Source organism: Notechis scutatus, chromosome 4 (assembly GCF_049901735.1).
Source record: "Notechis scutatus isolate UNSWTSFEM ecotype Mainland chromosome 4, rNotScu1.2, whole genome shotgun sequence".
In the NCBI taxonomy this organism is placed as follows: Eukaryota; Metazoa; Chordata; class Lepidosauria; order Squamata; family Elapidae; genus Notechis; species Notechis scutatus.
This window is the reverse complement of record NC_142012.1, coordinates 76,698,344-76,716,095: the sequence shown is the minus strand read 5'-3', so window position 1 is coordinate 76,716,095 and position 17,752 is coordinate 76,698,344. Positions and strand designations below refer to the sequence as shown.

The 17,752-nt window shown below is 42.5% G+C and overlaps 2 protein-coding genes across 2 annotated transcripts in view; one reads left to right on the top strand and one right to left on the bottom strand.

Annotated features, from left to right (window-relative positions):
* GLUD1 (glutamate dehydrogenase 1) overlaps window positions 1-7,089 on the top strand; it is a 32,623-nt gene extending 25,534 nt beyond the window's left edge. The window contains exons 10-13 of the mRNA XM_087963858.1: window positions 985-1,108; window positions 2,025-2,116; window positions 3,722-3,784; window positions 5,647-7,089. Coding sequence (XP_087819984.1) covers window positions 985-1,108; window positions 2,025-2,116; window positions 3,722-3,784; window positions 5,647-5,766 — 399 coding nt within the window. The 3' untranslated portion in view covers window positions 5,767-7,089. The remainder of the gene's footprint in view (window positions 1-984; window positions 1,109-2,024; window positions 2,117-3,721; window positions 3,785-5,646) is intronic.
* A 480-nt stretch (window positions 7,090-7,569) lies between these two features.
* Window positions 7,570-14,325, bottom strand: ADIRF (adipogenesis regulatory factor). The gene is made up of 3 exons (XM_087963865.1): window positions 14,026-14,325; window positions 9,391-9,453; window positions 7,570-7,888 (listed from the first exon to the last, which is right to left on the bottom strand). Exons 1-3 carry the CDS (start codon window positions 14,084-14,086, stop codon window positions 7,746-7,748), a joined length of 267 nt encoding a protein of 88 aa, XP_087819991.1. The 5' UTR covers window positions 14,087-14,325; the 3' UTR covers window positions 7,570-7,745.
* Between the last annotated feature and the right edge of the window lie 3,427 nt (window positions 14,326-17,752).

Here is a 17,752-nt window from a genome sequence, read left to right as displayed (position 1 = left end):
GTAAAAATGTATTCCCTGAAACTACGAAACTGGTTCCTGGATTGCTGAACAGGATGCAAAGGCATTTACTTACTCCTTTCAGCTACTCTTTGCAGAGTGATGCGTGGCATACAGCAACAAAATAAAAATAAACCTCAGACACAGTCACATAGACACGCCTAAGATTTTATCAGCAGTGAATTTTTTCTTTTCTTTTGAATTCTTTGCTCTTCATTTAGCTCCTTGATCTCACCTGGAGCCAAACATAAATGTGATGTACCTGTTAATAAGTGTTTAATTGTAGTTGCCATTTCTCTTTTAAGTCGATGACTGTAGAATCAGGAGTCCAGGTAGTTCAAATGAATATATAGGTTTATTTCAAGCTGAGGCTCTCTCTACAAGAATCTGAACTACAAACGGCCAAGGCAAATTGGCAGTAGATAAAGAGTCGACCTATTAAGAATCAAAGTGGGCTGGACTTAGATCTCATGTGGGCCCCAAGGGACTGAAGACTGATGGCACATTTGACCCCTCCTTCAGGCTCATCTCCCGTTTCATATCGGAAGTACACCTTAGTGATGATCTGCCTGTAAAATCTACCTGCCTCTATAGATCAGGAGTCAGCAACCTGCGGCTCTGGAGCCGCATGTGGCTCTTTCATCCCTCTGCTGCGGCTCCGTGTCCCTGGTTGGCACCACAATTTTGAGAGGAGCTTCCGGTTTGGGGGGGGAGCGCCAGGAGGAGACTCTTTGGCAAGGGGCGGGTTTTCTGGTCGGCTCCACAATTGGTAGGGCTTTCGGTTAGGACAGGTAGAGGAAAAAGGACACCGTGCTAGGAGGAGACTCTATGGTGGGGGAACCGGACTTTCCGGTCGGCTCCAGAATTGAACGGGAGGCTTCTGGTTAGGCCGACCCCCTGATCTAGATCATTACTAACCTTATCTGAAGGTGGCTTCCCTTGTCTGCTTCTTTTTCATTTCCTCACTTCTTCTTCTTCTTCCCACAGGACCTCTATTTAAATGCTGGTGGCGTGACTGTATCTTATTTTGAATGGTTGAAGAACCTGAACCACGTCAGCTATGGCCGCTTGACCTTCAAGTACGAAAGGGACTCAAACTACCATCTCCTAAGTACGTTCAGTGGGTTCTGCCCTTCAGACACCAGCCTTCGCCCACTGGTGGGCATGCCTGGGCTCCTTGATCACTTTCAGGGGTGCACACCTGGCCCAGTGCTTTTAGCTGGGTTTTTTTTGGGGTGGGGGGGGGGCATTGCATTGCTGAATGTTTTGGGGCGATTAATGGACTTAAGAGAAAATTCCCGCCTTTACGTGGCAGTTGATCTACCTTGGCACATTAAAAAAAGGGAACGAGACGCTTCCGAATTCTATGAAATATGGAAAAAAAATTATAATTGGAGGGTTACGAAAGGAAGTCAAAAAAATGCAAAATAGAAATTAAAGAGTTTATGCTACAATAAAAATTTTAAGGTAGAAATGAATATAAAGACTTACAAAGTATAAATGTAGATAGATAGATAGATAGATAGATAGATAGATAGATAGATAGATAGATAGATAGATAGATAGATAGATAGATAGATAGATGATAGAAAGAAAGATAGAAAGATAGAGATAGATAGATAGAGATAGAAAGATAGATATAGATAGATAGATAGATAGATAGATAGATAGATAGATAGATAGAAAGATATAGATAGATAGAAAGATAGATTAGATAGATAGATAGATAGATAAGAGATAGATGATAGATAGATAGATAGATAGATAGATAGATGATAGATAGATGATAGATAGATAGAAATGTTATATTGTTTGATGACATTCTGATGTTATAACAATGTAAAGACTGCTGATATATGCCAAAATATCACCACGTTCAAATGTTTTTAAAATTTAATTTTCAATAACAATTTAAAAAAAAAAATGAAATTGATTCTACCCTGAGAAGAGCTGTCTTGAGCATCCAGTTAGTTCCCTTGGCTAGGAGTTTTAACTGTCTGTTTTCTTTTTCTTTCTTTCTTTTTTAGTGTCGGTTCAAGAGAGCTTGGAAAGAAAGTTTGGGAAACATGGGGGAAGTATTCCGGTTGTGCCTACTGCAGAATTCCAGGATAGAATATCTGTAAGTAGCTCTTGGAAAATTCATTTCCTTAATATGTAGGTCTGAGCAAACTCTGCGTCACGCAGCAACAAAACCCATAGGGAAGCCTGAAGAACAGAAGCTAAAATGCCACGTCCAACTCTGTTGAAGGCTGAAGTTTTGGCTTCGTTTGTATTGATCATCAATAAAGGGACCAATAAAAGAGTTGCAAAATGTAGGTAGTCCTTGAATTATGGCTACAATTGAGTTCAAACTTTCTGTCACTAAATAAGACAGATGTTAAGTGAATTTTGTCCCATTTTATGACCTTCCTTGCCCCGGTTATTAAGTGAATCATTACAGTGAGTAAGGTAGTAACCCGGTCGTTAAGGGAATCTGGCTTCTTCGTTGAATCTCAAAAGGTGATCACATGACCCCTGGACACTGCAACAGTCATAAATATGGGTCAGTTACCAACATCTGAATTTTGATCACGGTCAGCGGTCGTAAGTGTGGAAAACGGTCATAAGTCATTTTTGCTGTGCTGCCGTAACTTTGAACAGCCCCCTACAAGAATGGCTCTAAGTTGAGGACTACCCAATTACAGATTTGACTAGAAATCAGAAATGATGGTCCTAGACGAACTCTAAATTTAATATTGTTAGGATAATGTGCATTAGCTCCAGTACATGATATGTATGTTGCATATGAATTTGTTTGAGCTTGGCAGATTATATACCTCTACCAACCCTGTTTTTGACCTGATGTTCAAGTACCAATAGCAATAGCACTTAGACTTATATACCGCTTCACAGTAGCCCTCTCTAAGCAGTTTACAGAGTCAGCATATCACCCCAACAATCTGGGTCCTCATTTTACCGGCCTCGGAAGGATGGAAGGCTGAGTCAACATTTAGTAGGAGGGAGGAAGGAAGGAAGGAAGATAGCAGTAGTACTTAGACTTATATACCGCTTCACAGTAGCCCTCTCTAAGCAGTTTACAGAGTCAGCATATCACCCCAACAATCTGGGTCCTCGTTTTACCTGCCTCGGAAGGATGGAAGGCTGAGTCAACATTTAGTAGAAGGGAGGAAGGAAGGAAGGAAGATAGCAGTAGCACTTAGACTTATATACCGCTTCACAGTAGCCCTCTCTAAGCAGTTTACAGAGTCAGCATATCACCCCAACAATCTGGGTCCTCGTTTTACTGGCCTCAGAAGGATGGAAGGCTGAGTCAACATTTAGTAGGAGGGGAGAGAGGGAGGAAGGAAGGAAGATAGCAGTAGCACTTAGACTTATATACCGCTTCACAGTGCTTTACAGCCCCCCTCTAAGTAGTTTAACAGAGTCAGCCTCTTGCCCCCAACAATCTGGGTCCTCATTTTAATGACCTCAGAAGGATGGAAGGCTGAATCAACCTTGAGCCGGTCAGGATCGAACTGCTAGCAGTGAGTTAGCCTGCAGTACTGCATTCTAACCACTGCGCCACCACGGCTCTTTCAATTAACTGTCAATTAACCCAATTTCCATGAAAAGGCAGTACATAGAAGCGACGTTAGAAAGAGGGGTTCGAACCCCTTAAGCCAAACCAGCCTCTGGTTGGTGACTTTATCGACCGGGCATGTAATGGCTGTTCTTATCCACCCAGGGCGCCTCTGAAAAAGACATTGTGCATTCGGGCTTGGCTTACACCATGGAGCGATCTGCACGGGTAAGTATTGCGCCGCTATAGAAACACTAAATGCTGCTACGGAGGGTCACCTTGCGAGGTGAGGATCATCGGTCTGTTCCTGTTTTGTCCTTTCTGCTTTGTTTTGCTTGCCTTATGGCGGAAAGATTAGCAGTGGAAAGCAGAGGGTAGCCACGGTTATTCATCTTGCAATTAGCCATCAGACTTTCTGTATTTAGGAAGGAGAAGGTGGAATTTCTAGGAACATGGCAGGGGAAGGGAACTTGAGGCAACGGGTCATGGAAAGGACACAGCTCAACGCAAGCTTATATGTAACTGCATTGTTAGAAGTGTTGACTTAGCCAGAGGAAGTGGCGGTTTCTCTTTGTTGCTGTCTTATGACAGGCAGGTTAATGGAGGTGGAAGGGACTTTGGAGGTCTTCTAGTCCAGCCCCTTGCTCAAACAGGAGGCCCTAAACCCGTGATGGCGAACCCATGGCACGCGTGCCGGAAGTGGCATGCAGAGCCATCTTTCCGGGCACTCCAGCTGTTGCCCGTTGCTCTTCTGGGTTCTGGTATGTGCCTGCGCGCCGGCCAGCTGGTCTTTGCACACGGGGGCGCCGGAAACCGGAAGAGCAGGTGGCTGCACACGCATGCACACGCCGAAAACTGGAAGTTCAGCTCAGCCGTGGAATTGCTCCTTCCGGTTTCTGGCACTCCGGTTTCAGCACTTGGTGCCGAAAAGGTTCACCAATCCTGCCCTGTACACTGTTATTCCTCCCGTTATGATCACCACGGAGCCCAACATTTCCGTTGTTAAGCGAGACATTTGTGACGTGGGATTTGCCCCCTTTTACAACTTTTCCTGCCACATCCGTGAAGCGAATCACTTTGTGGTGCTTAAGTGAGTAACCCGGTTGTTAAGTTGAATCTGGCTCCCCTCCATTGACTTCGCTCGTCAAAAGGTTGCAAAGGGGAAATCCCGTGACCCCAGGACACTGCAAACCGTCATAAATATGAGTCAGTTGCCCAACCGTGGGGATGCTGCAACAGTCGTACGGGTGAAAAGGCTGTGGGAGGCTTCCCTTGAGCCTCTGGGAGGCCGAGAAAGGCCCGAAGATCAGCTGGGAGGCGCACGCATGCGCAGTGCAGGTAAGGGGGCGGCGGGGGGGGATCGCGCACGCGTGCACAGGGGTCGTGGGGGCATACGCATTGCCTTCTGGGTCCTGGCACGCGAGCGCAATGTTCCGCACAGGAGCCCAAAATGTTAGCCCCCACTGCTTTAAATATTCCTCCGCTTCTACTCCCTGAACCAGGGTTGGTTTTCCCTAAAGCCTAATAGCCATTGGACTCCAGTAATCTTCCCGGGAGCATAGTTTTTTTTTCCACCTTTGATTTACAAAGTATGCAGATCACCCACAAGCCTTTCAGAACATAAACACAAAGGCAGAAAGACTTCATGATGGTTCAAACAGTTTCCCGTGTGTGTGTGTGTGTGTGTGTGTGTGTATATATATATATATATATATATATATATATATATATATATATATATATATATATATATATATATATATAAAATATGGCATTCAGCTTTGTTCAGGTATTTTCCCACGTCATAGTAGTTGTGTTTTTAAAGTTGTAGCGACGTTTCGGCAGAATCTCATCTGCCATCATCAGGCTTCTCACAGATGAACACTATACAGAAGCCTGATGATGGCAGATGAGATTCTGCCAAATGTCGCTACAACTTTAAAAGCACAACTACTATGACGTGGGAAAATACTCCGAACAAAGCTGAATGCCATACATGTAAGTACCATGAAAACTTAAGAAAACAAATTTATATATATATATATATCTTTGGGAGTCCTAACAGTACCGTGTTTTTAATGTCCCCGTAGCAAATCATGCGCACCGCCATGAAGTACAACCTCGGTCTGGACCTGAGAACAGCCGCCTATGTCAACGCGATCGAGAAGGTCTTCAAAGTATACAACGAAGCCGGTTTGACCTTCACATAAAATGGCTCCTCGGTCTCAACCCAACACAACCGTGTTTTGAGTCCCGTTGGGGGAAAAAAAAAAAAAAAAAAGCTTACGAGAAGTTTACACCAGAAACCGTTTTCTCACTTAGCTGTAGTGGATATGATTCTCAGTTAGCTCCCGTTCAAGCTAGTCCTTTTATATAAATAAATAAAATAAATAAATATAAATAAAATATTGGGGGAACGGGGGGGAGAAATCCATGTATTTAGAGTTCCCAAGTTGAGAGAACAACCACAGATAACCAGCCCATCCTAGAATTTGTTTTTGTAGGTTTCATCTTGAGAAGTTTAAAACCTGTTCCCTTTTTCCTCGTACGGGAAGCATGGCCTTGCCGCAGTAAGCAACTTAGCATCGCTTCCGACCGACATATAACGCTGAAGGAAATATTAACTGTTCAAGCACTTTTGGCTTCAGGCAATGCTACTCTTGTAGGTTTAGGCACTTTTGAGTAAAAAAAAAAAATGCTCTTGGATCGGTTCTGAAGACTGAATGGGTGACCTTCAGGGAATAGCCCATATTTTCCCATATTTACAGTTACAGGAAGGAGAAGCCAGAAGCGTTGTTCCCTTTAAGCAACTCTTGTGTTGTTTCTTCCTTCCTTCCTTTTTTTTTTCTCCTTCCAATCTTTGCTCCTGCTACAGGCCTGCCTCTAAATCATGTACTTAAGCCTCACCTTGATTTAAGCACTTGTCCGGTTGTGTGCAAAGGGGGGAGTTCCAGGAATCGGTTTTTTGTATAAGCTGAATGAGCATTTATAAGCTGAATGAGCACAAAGACCACGGGAGAATGGCTTCTTGTCACTACATATCCACTTAGCTTATCTGTTTTTTTTAAAGGATAAACACGTACTTGTGCATAACCTTAGGACGTCCAAAGAATTTTTGTAAGTTTTTATTCTTCTTGTACTTTAGTTTTTGAAGTGCTTTTAGCATTAGCGTTGGCCCGTTGAACAATTAAAAGGTCGAAATTACTGATACTAAGAAGATGGGCAGGCACACTGACATAATTTTTGCTCCATTCATCTGGAAATGCTGAACCTGGAAAAAAAATTGGTTAGAGGGGGCCTCGAATCAGAACTGGATTTGTTCCCGTAGCTGCCTTGAGGGTCTCGGCATGGTCTTGTGTCCAGATCAATTCTATAAAGTGCCAGATGTATTTAATCTAATCAGTTAGGATGTTTTTAAAATACACCCCAGCCCCTCCTGGAAATTCATGCTTTTTTTTTTTCTAGCTCCTTTATAACTCATGACATTACATGGCATCAAAAGCAATTATTAAAAGTTGACATTTTGAAACATACTCTGGTCTGTTGTGTTTTCTACTCCGCATCAATGGGGGACAGGCTGGGATCTGTCTGAAAAGGAGCCAATTCCCACACCGTTCCCGTCGACACAGGCGCAGAATTTTTCAGTCATTCCTAGAAATTTTGTACGTCAAAGCATATTTAAAATGAATGTCTTTTTTTTCCCCTTGTTTGACAGCAGCAATTTTCGTAGCTCCACCAAAAGAAGTGATACAATACGCGAACATTTTATTCGTGTTTATTTTTTTAAGGAATTTGGAGAATAGCTTGACCCCCTCTCTATGGCAGCCCCCTATGGCAGCCCCCTGGGAGAGAGCTATCCTGTCACCCCTAATTTGCTATCCTGTTACCCCTAATCCTTCCCTTCGATAGGATAAGCATAGTTGCCTTAGCTGTTCATTGTACGATTTAGTCTTTTCCTTCGCCAGATATAACCACGGAAAGCAATGATCAGAAAACACGCTGTCACCATTCACTCTGAAACTATTTTTTTTTAATGTTTGATAACAGCGACAAAATTTACGCAATATATAATTTAACCTTCAATGAAGGTGTCAAATACATCTAACAGGGTAGCCATGGGAAGATCATTTCCAACGCATCAAAGATAATTGGATCGTTTCCAATGTGCCAAAAGGAGGACCAGGCCAATTTAGGTTGAAACATTCTTCTTTTCTTCGGTCTTCTTCTGGCCGCTCTCGCTGAAACTTTTTCCCCACGCCGTTATCTCACCTGCTGCTTTTTGCACCGCTTTTTCACCAGTTTCTTGCGCGCTTTTGCAGGTGTCATCAATCACTTTTAAAAAAGAAATGACCAGATGGTTAAAGGGTCTCTTAATATTACAACTTTGCCTCCCTGGGAATATAGCAAACTTGACATTCCCTGAAGCCTCTCATAAATTATCTGACGTGTATAATATTATGTGTGTTCAAAATAAATTTGATATAGACAGCACACTGCCGCTGTAGAAATGGAAACATTATGTATAACAAAGGAAAATGCATAATTAAAAATAATTAAGAAAAATAAATTATCTGAAGTCTCTTCAGAGTGTAGATGCCCAGAGCCTTTTCTTTTATATTATTATAATCTGACCCACCCCGTGTCATCTTGGACACTGCTGATAATATTTAAAGTTCCAAGATCAATGTGACCCAGTTCACTTGGCAAATTACGTTTAACAAGAGATACCATCCCATTCAACCCTTTCTTAACAGAAAACTCCCTAAATGGCAGAATTGGGCATTTCCAAGTATAACTCCGATTTGTTTAAAATGAGTTTTAAAAGGTCCTAAATAATTAAATACTGACCAGACCAAATCAGTTTGCCAATTGTTCAATTTCTCTGTCTTTTGAAAATAGATGACACCTGATCATTGCTTGATTTTTTTTCCTATGTTTTCTCAATTATTTCATCCCTGAACTCTCCTTCGTCCTATTCATAATCAAGTACTCTTCCATTGCCTCAGAGTGTTGATAGTTTCTAGGATAATTTACAAACTTTATAAGTTTCTAGGATGATTTTGCAAACTCCTCCTAGGCTTTCCAAAAGAAATAAAAATTAAGATCACCCTTAAATCAAGTTCGCTCCTGGTAACACTGCCATTATAACAAGTTGGCCCCGATTCAGGCGCAAAATAATCTGCTATTTCTTGGTCGGTAAAAATTTTTTGGCTTCTCAGTCTTACCCATAAAGCTGAGATACCTAACGGGTCTCCCATCCAAGTCTTAACCAAGCCTGACCCTGCTTAGCTCTTTGAGACCAACCAAGAACAATGAGTGGCAGGAGGAGCCTAGTGTAAAAATCTGCCTAATAAAGTGCATTTGATTTTTTTAAAAAATATTGACTTTCTCCTTCAAGAACAGAATTTCTTGATTTGAATAGTTTTCTGTTCTTTGGTACAAGCTAACTCGGGTCGGTGACCCACGGCTCTGGAGCCACATGCGGCTCTTCTGCTGCAGCTCCTTCTTGCCAGTTGATAAAAGGAAGAAGGATGCCACTAGGAGGAGACTCTATGGTGGGAGGAACCGGACTTCTGGTCGGCTCCAGAATTGAACAGGGGGGAAGGGGCTTCCAGTTAGGACTTTTGTGGCTCTTTGAGTGTTTAAGGTTGCTGATCAATAGGCTAACTGAAGACAAGTTTATTACAAGCAAGATCAAACCTGATTTCTCTAGTTACAAGCCTGTACAGGAGGTATATTGCTCCAAATTGGGGGGGAGGGGGAAATGTACCATTTTCTTTTACTATAAGAGTGAAGGTGCTACTCCTAACTTAATAAAAACCTGTCTGTCTTACCTTTCTGACCAGTTTCTGTCACCTGATCCAGAACGTGCTGCACAGCCTGCCCTGCTGAGTTAACTGCAGTCATAAACAATAGCATAAATTACTGTCACAGCAATCATACACCAGTTGCCTGAAACAGTTCATTTTACATTTTCAAATAACAGCCAAGCTAGTACCATGTTTTCCTGAAAATAAGACCCTATCTTATATACTGTATATTTTTGCCATCAAAAAAGGCACCAGGTCTTATTTTCAGGGGACATCATCCACTGATTAACCTCACTTTGCATGCCTCACCCTCGGCCTCCTTTTCACTGTCAGAGGCCTTCAGGAACTTCTGTGGCTGGCAAGGCTTTCCTGAAGGCCTCTGCAGCCGATAATAGACCTCCAGATTGATCTCGAGCTTTGCTATCAGCTACAGAGGCCTTCAGAAAAGCCTTGCCAGCCTTGCCGGCTGCAGAAGAAATGGTCCAGCAAGGCAGGTGTTGGGGTGTGTCCAAAGGTAAGTAGTAGGGCAGCTCCACCACCATCCATCCCCACCCTAGCTTAATTTATACCCGTCCACTCTGGAGTGGGCAGGATCTTAATTAGAGCTTTTTTTTTTGGAGGAGGTAGGGCTTATATTGGGCGCACATGTAAGCGGGCGAGCGGCGGGCGGGCGGGCGATTTGGTGAGCGGCGGCGATTTCTTGGTGAGCAGCGGGCGGGCGGGCGATTTCTTGGCGAGCGGCGGGCGGGCGAGCGGCGGGCGGGCGGGCGGGCGGGCGATTTCTTGGCGGCGGCGGGCGGGAGGGCAGGGCGGGCGGGCGGCGGCGGCCGGGCGGGCGATTTCTTGGCGTGGTGGGGGTCTCTTTTGGCCGGCCCCGATTTTTTTTCAGAGGGGAATATCATGCCTGACATGCTAACTTCTATTGTATAACTGTGTGAAACTTTCAAGGAGCTTTGCAGAAGAGTCTTTAAAGTGGCACTAAAATCCACACTTTAAAAAGACAACTCTCCAAGCCAAGCATCACTTCCAGTGATGTCATGAAGATGTTCATATATTTTTATTGTGAAGCAGTTTGCAGTTCCGTTCTTATGAGATGCCTTCCTTTGACTTCATCTCTGGGATAGTTCAGAATTACCTCAAATGTTAGCCAGGCCCAACTATGTTTAAATTCTGAATAGGTCAACCAGGGAGGAACATAAGGAATCAGGATTTCTTATGACAAGTTCTCCGTCACAAGAGTTGCAGACTTAAAGCTCCCTGCAAGATCTTGGGTTGCACTGACACCTTCAGGTGTAGAAATGTCCTCTGAGGTTCTTTGATTTGTTTTGCTCAGTAAATATCTGCCAATAGAGGGCCTCAGGAAGAAATCATAGATCTCGCCTGAAAACCAGCTTCTATGCTGGTTGGACTCAACTTCTAGGGCTCTTTAGTGGACAACTCAAGCCTCCAGAGGTCATTCAGGGGTCAAATCAACCCTACAGGGTTAATTCTGGGGTCAACCCAAGCTCTATAGATAATTCCAAGTCAACTGAAGCTTCTGGAGTGGTCCTGGTCTTAACACCAGCTTCCAAGGGTTATTTATGGTCAAGGTTTAGGGCTCTTTGGTGTTCCACTCAAGCCTCCAGAGGTCACTTCAAAGTGAAATCAAGCCTCCAGGGTTCATTTGGGGTACAACCCAAGCCTCTTGAGGCCATTTCAGATCAACTCAAGCTTCTGGCGTGATCCTAGTCTGAACACCAGCTTCCAAGGAATATTTGGGTTTAACCTCTAGGGTCCTTTGGAGGCCCACTCGAGCCGCCTCCAGGATCATTTGGAGATCAACTCAAGTAGCTGATACTCAACTCTGTTCATTGAAAAGGGCAAAAGATGGTGTGCTGAATGCTGCATTGAATCCTGAATGTAGCAAGAGAGCGAATTGCAAAGGATCTCTGAATTCTTAGAACAGCGTATTATAGTTGGGCCATGCTTCACAGTGGAGGATGAGTTATGTGCAGTTTGAACTACTGAGTTTCAGAGAGCACCAAGAACGCCTCAGTTCAACCCTGAGCTACAAATATTTTCTTCAGTTGAATTTTCCACTATTTGGTTGTTCAGGACTGCTTTCTCTCCATCCTTGGTAACGCTTGTCTGAATAATAAAATTAATTCTGATTTTTGGAACCTATTCAAAAGGAGAAACTATTTGGTTATGTCCATGGAGATGTATGGAATTCTTGATGTTCCAGTCTTCTCCTTAGATGTTGCTGTCCTATTTGTCTCCTTTGTCAAAACATTGTGCTTGGAAAGATGTAAAGCCCAATAGTTTTTCACTGGTCCTTTGGAAGACGGTGCAGAGGGAACATTGACAGCTAGATGGTGGTCCTAGTTCAATGCCTATTTGGTCCTTCCTTCTCTTTCTGTGCTTTTATGGTTAATTGTGTTTTTAGGACTTTATGTCTTCTGCATGGAGTCACATTAACTGGATAGCACTAGCACTTAGACTTATATACCACTTCACAGTGCTTTACAGCCCTCTCTAAGCGGTTTAAAGGGTCAGCCTTTTGCCCCCAGCAATCTGGGTCCTCATTTTACCGACCTCGGAAGGATGGAAAGCTGAGTCAACCTTGAGACGATGAGAATCGAACTGCTGGAGTGAGGAGTGAGGAGTGAGTTAGCCTGCAGTACTGCATTCTAACCACTGCGCCACCATTGCTCTTCTGGCATAAAAATATCATTAAAACTTTTTTTTTTTTTTAATGGAGCAGGAAAATAGATATAGCATAAGACAACGGAGAAATTGAAGATTTACTCCCATGCGTAGCTTAGCAGAAACTCTCCAAAAAAAAAAAAAAATGAGTTAGATGAACAGATGCTACAGGCTCAGAATGAACTCTTAAGCAGAAGGTGGGGGAGGGGGAACTATGAGAAAGCTGTGCTTTAAGAAAATATAACTGGTGGACTCCTTGTGCCAAAATCAATGTTTATCAGGGCTAATCCTGTCTTCAGTCATAGCTGAACTTTGGGAAAGTTGCATTAGTCAGTGAAAGTCAAAAACAAGGAATCCGAGACCGGCTTTTAAGTTTGGACCTTATAGTAAGATTTATTAGTTTTTAAAAGGCACCACTTAATCTTTCTGATTTTTGTCTCCCCAGCTGTAAAATTTGCTGCTTTGGGAATTTTGTAAGTCACCTTGATTTCTGGTCAGTTGGTAAATGTATATAAATGTATATAATTACTACTCGTGGGAGAAGTTTAAAATAACATCTTGTGACTTGACGGGGCTTGAACGGAAAGCTACGGAATGCTGTGTGTGAGTGTGTCTTTCAACTTTCTGAACCACACCTTTTTTAAAAAGAGAGAGAGAAAGAGAGTAAAAGACAAAATAATGCCTCAGGGAGACACAGTTCTGGGAGAATGAAGATGAAAACCAAAGATTCTCAGTTTCTAATAAACAAGAAATTCCTTGTTAAAATACTTCTTGGGTTTCTATTCAATACACGTTTGTGCTCTGATTTTTTACTTATGAAATCTACATGGGCATGGCACCCTCAGCATCTGAAATGGGTACTCATATTACATAACAATTTACTCCACCCCACATCACCCTAACTCCCCCCAAAAAACCTGAGGGGAAAAGACAGAGTTGAGTTTTTTCAAAAACCCTCTCCTGTAAATTCTCATATAAAAGACCAGGCCTATAAAATGATTCCCTGCAGAGCCCCTATGTTTTCTCTCCATCTCAAGAAGCCACAAGAAACTGAGAACATAAACGGTGAAGAAACAAAAGATCCCAAGGAAGGATAGAAGGAAAGGAAAGGAAAGGAAAGGAAAGGAAAGGAAAGGAAAGAAGGAAAGGAAAGGAAAGGAAAGGAAAGGAAAGGAAAGGAAAGGAAAGGAAAGGAAAGGAAAGGAAAGGAAGGAAGGTTGGAAGCAAGGAAGGAAGGAAGGAAGGAAATCTAGCTGTATGAAAAAATCAGCAGGGAAAAAAATATAAGTTACCGCTTGAACTATTTAAATTAAACTGTTTGGCAAGCATGTTGGATTATCTGGCATTATCGGAGTCTCCTCAAAGATGCACATAGGGAAAGATTTCTCAGGTTTACCTCACATTCCGTTTATTTGACATATTAGGAACTTTTGGCTTGCCAAACAAGTGTTCTCCTACTGATCCCTTTCTCCAAACAAACCTATTTGTTGCACCCTGGAAATAAAAGAAGAAGGAGGAGGAGGAGGAGGAGGAGGAGGAGGAGGAGGAGGAGGAGGAGGAGGAGGAGGAGGAGGAAGAAGAAGAAGAAGAAGAAGAAGAAGAAGAAGAAGAAGAAGAAGAAGAAGAAGAAGAAGAAGAAGAAGAAGAAGAAGAAGAAGAAGAAGATAGTCTCCCTTGACCTCAAGTCCTAATAACTTACACATTGGTTTATTTTTCTTGGCCGTGCTACACAAGGTTGGCTCCTGTCTTTTTCTGGGAGGTCTTTGTAGCTTCCCAATCTGGCTTGCAACTCTCAACTATCCGGTGGCCTCCCATCCTGTACTACCCAGGTTGACCCAGTCTCTAGATCAGCCAAAGCCAGCTAGATGTGAGACACCAACACCGTGTTGAGGATAGAAGCGAATTCTCCACCCAGAAAAGCTAGAGAGGAACGAGAGCATTTAAAAGATTCCAGAATGACCAGAGTCTACTTACCTGTGTCCTGTGCAGTGTTACCTATCTTGGAGGTTTCCTCTGAAAGATTGAATTTAAACATGGTTTCTGTCCGTTGGGTTGATGTCTCGCTGTCTGCTCAGCAGTAGATTCTCCGTTTCCAAATGGAGCCCAGTCCTGTTGCTCTGCTTGCAGATCTGTTGGGGCTTATATAACAGAGAATCTCCCCCAGAGGGCATGTGGAAAAGCACTGGCCAAACTCTTGTTTGGAAACTAATTTCCAGTTTCAAAAACAAAGCAGGCAGAGTTGTTTGAAATTATAGTGTTCCCTTCTGGAGGAAGAGGGTGTGGTTAGGCTTAAAAGCATGACAGAGACAGAGAGAGAGAGAGGGAGGGGGGAGAGACAGAAACAGAGAGAGAGGGAGGGAGGGAGGGAGAGAAGGAAAATGTAGTTTTCTTTTTTTCTTTTCAAAAAGTTTTTTATTTTATATATACAATAATTCCATTCCATTTCAACCGTGTGTCGACTAGGTACATATTTCTTGTGCTTACGATTATAATTAATACTTTTCTTACCAATTTAACCATAATCATATTTTCTTATAAGTATTATCTAAATACCTATTTTTTAAACAATCTTATCTTATTACTTTATGTATTCTTCTTGTCCGTTTTATTTTCCAACCATTGATAAAATAAATCCCATACCATATAATATCCCGTTTCTTCTTTTTTCTTTGATTACCAATGTTAACCTATTCATTTTTGCACATTCAAATATTTTCTCAATTACTTTTCCCTCTATTGGTATCTTATCGCTTTTCCAATTCTGAGCAAATACAATTCTAGCTGCTGTTAATACATGTATAATTAAATATGCTTTTTCTTTACTGTAACCTTCAGGTACCATTCCTAATAAAAAATATTTCAGGTTTCAAATGTGTTGTTTTATCATTTTTTCCAACCAATGTGTGTATCTTTGTCCAACATCTTTTGGCTTCTATACAAGACCACTACATATGGTAGTATGTTCCCGGTATTGAAAATCTAGTTTTCCATAGCTGCAAAAGGAAAATGATTCCTATCTCTGGAGTGTTGGCAAGGTAATAGACGTATTTCCTGGCTCTTCAAAAATATTTCCAGTGTGAAGTTTACGACTTGAGGATTCTACGGCCACAATAAGAATAAAAAATTCAACGGATGGAAGGTGTGGAAAGAGGCTTATAACTGCCAAGGATTGGGGAACTAACTGCTCAGCTGGGCAAAGATTCAACTTTAAATCAAATTTGCAGTCTTGTGATTCCATGAAACTCAGCCCAGGAAGAGAAGAGCAATTGCTGTTTTGCTAACAGGGCTGGAAAAGGGAGAAAAATGGAAGGACAGCAGGTCAAGCCTTGAGTAAAAGAACTTACAGACCTTCTTTGAATGTGGTAGGAGGCAAATTATGCAGCTTAAACTTCAGGTTTTAGGGAACACTAGGGATATGGTTAGAAGCACCCTGGGATTGAGGAGGAATTTCCAAACAGTGAGGACAATTAATCAGTGGAACAGCTTGCTTTCAGAGGTGGTGGGTGCTTCATCACTGGAGGCTTTTAAGAAGAGACTGGACAGCCATTTGTCTGAAATGGTCTAGGGTCTCTTGCTTGAGCAGGGGGCTGGACTAGAAGACCTCCAAGGTCCCTTCCAGCTCTATTCTGCTTCTGGTTATCAACATTCACTTTAGCAAGAAGGATCTTGTTGGTACAACATGGGGTTTTGAAGCAGAAGGTCTCACAGATGACCCCAGAAGCGCATCTTTTGTTACTGCAGATTTGGAAACCGGATTAGTCTTTAAGTCTCTTGCTGACTCTGTCCCTTTTTTCTGACATTGCTGATGAGAAGACGCAAGGATTGGAAGGAGTGAGCAAATACAGAAAGAAGGAAGGATCTTGTTCAGGGAAGACTGTAACTCTTAAATGTTATTTCTGAGTTTTAACTATGAGGCGGTAACCCGGAATGGCTTCCATGTGGTTGTTTTCTGGGTCTGAGCCATGGTGGTGCAGTGGTGAGAATGCGGTACTGCAGACTACTTCTGCTGACTGCCAGCTAACTGCAATTCGGCAGTTTGAATCCCACAAGGTTCAAAGTTGACTCAGCAACCTTCCATTCTTCTGAGGTGGGTAAAATGAGGACCCAGATTGTTGGGGCAACAGGCTGATTCTGTAAGCCACTTAGAGAGGGCTGTAAAGCACTGCGAAGTGGCATATAAAGTCTAAGTGGTATTGTTTGGGAAGGAAGGAAGGAAGGAAGGAAGGAAGGAAGGAAGGAAGGAAGGAAGGAAGGAAGGAAGGAAGGAAGGAAAGAAAGAAAGAAAGAAAGAAAGAAAGAAAGAAGAAAGAAAGAAAGAAGAAAGAAAGAAAGAAAGAAAGAAAGAAAGAAAGAAAGAAAGAAAGAAAGAAAGAAAGAAAGAAGGACCTGGTGATGTAATAGTGAGACTGCAGTATCTCAGGCCAATTCTGCTGACTGTCAGGAGTTCAATCCTGCCTGCTCAAGGTTGACTCAGCCTTCCATCTTTCTGAGGTGGGTAAAATGAGGACCCAGATTGTTGGGGGCAAGAGGCTGACTCTGTAAACCACTTAGAGAGGGCTGTTAAAGCACTGTGAAGTGGTATATAAGTCTAAGTGATATTCTTGGTCTGATGGGTCCAATGTTGCATGAGAAGCTTTGATTGAAAACAGGAAATAATTGAAAATCAAATCAAATCGAATAAAAAACAAAATAAAACCATTCCCAATCCGGACAAATTGTGCAAACCAGCTCTCCAAATTCCATAACTGGCCCAGCCATTGCTGAGAATTGTGGTATTTTGAAGTCCATACCTCTGAAAGTTGACCGGGTAGGAGAAACATCCACAAGAAGGTAAGATTGCTGGAAGGCTTGGGATGGTTATCTCCAGTTTTCACTTGGTTACAAAATGTGTCTCCCTTTCACAAAAACAGTGTTTTCGTTCACAGAGTGCAAAGGCTCTGGGTGCACCTGGAAATATATATATGCTCTGCAAGTTGCTATCTTACCTCTTGTTTACGGGGCTGATGGCAGTTTGGATCCTGCTGCTTCTCTGATCTGAAAATAAATAACTGTGTACCAATAAAGGATAATATCTGGGGGGCCCTTGGTGCTCTCTGACCATGCTTGTTTTCTTGCAGACGTGTTAGAATTGGAAGCTTTGAGGTGCCTGGGAATTTGGGAGAAGGGATTTCATAGTGAGGTAGAAGATTAGACTCAATAACATTCTTTTCTCAGAGAGTCAAGGACATGTTGCCCTGCACCTGGATGTGAGTGTCTGGAGGAATGTCTCCAGTTGGGATGAAGATTTGATTGGGCCATGCGATGGACAGGTGGGTGCAGGGTATGGGATCCTTGAATTTCTTTTGGAAAAAACCCAGAACTCTTCAATTCAGGTTTTCCCAGATGTGCCAATATGACTACTCTAATAAAATGGAACTTTGAGGAAATGCCTGTCACGGAGTTTATTGGTTTGCCATTGGTTAGTTGGAACGCTGGCAAGACATTTCATTACCCTAACTGGGTAACATCATCAGTGCTACCGTAGTAAAGAGTGCTTCAGGAAAACAAGCAAGCTCAGAGAGCAACAAGGACCCCTTATTTATTTCAACCCTGAGCTACAAACATTCTCCTTTATTGAGAATATTTATAACTCAAAGTTGAAATGACTGGTCCTTGCTCCTCTCTGACATTGCTTGTTTTCTTGCAGATGTTTCATTACCCA

Coding starts and splice junctions, on each gene's coding strand:
- ADIRF (XM_087963865.1), bottom strand. CDS start 14,086: ATGTTTAAATTCAATCTTTCAGAGGAAACCTCCAAGATAGGTAACACT. Junction 9,454..14,025: donor TAACACTGCACAGGACACAG/GTAAGTAGACTC, acceptor TTATGACTGCAG/TTAACTCAGCAGGGCAGGCT. Junction 7,889..9,390: donor GACAGAAACTGGTCAGAAAG/GTAAGACAGACA, acceptor CTTTTTTAAAAG/TGATTGATGACACCTGCAAA.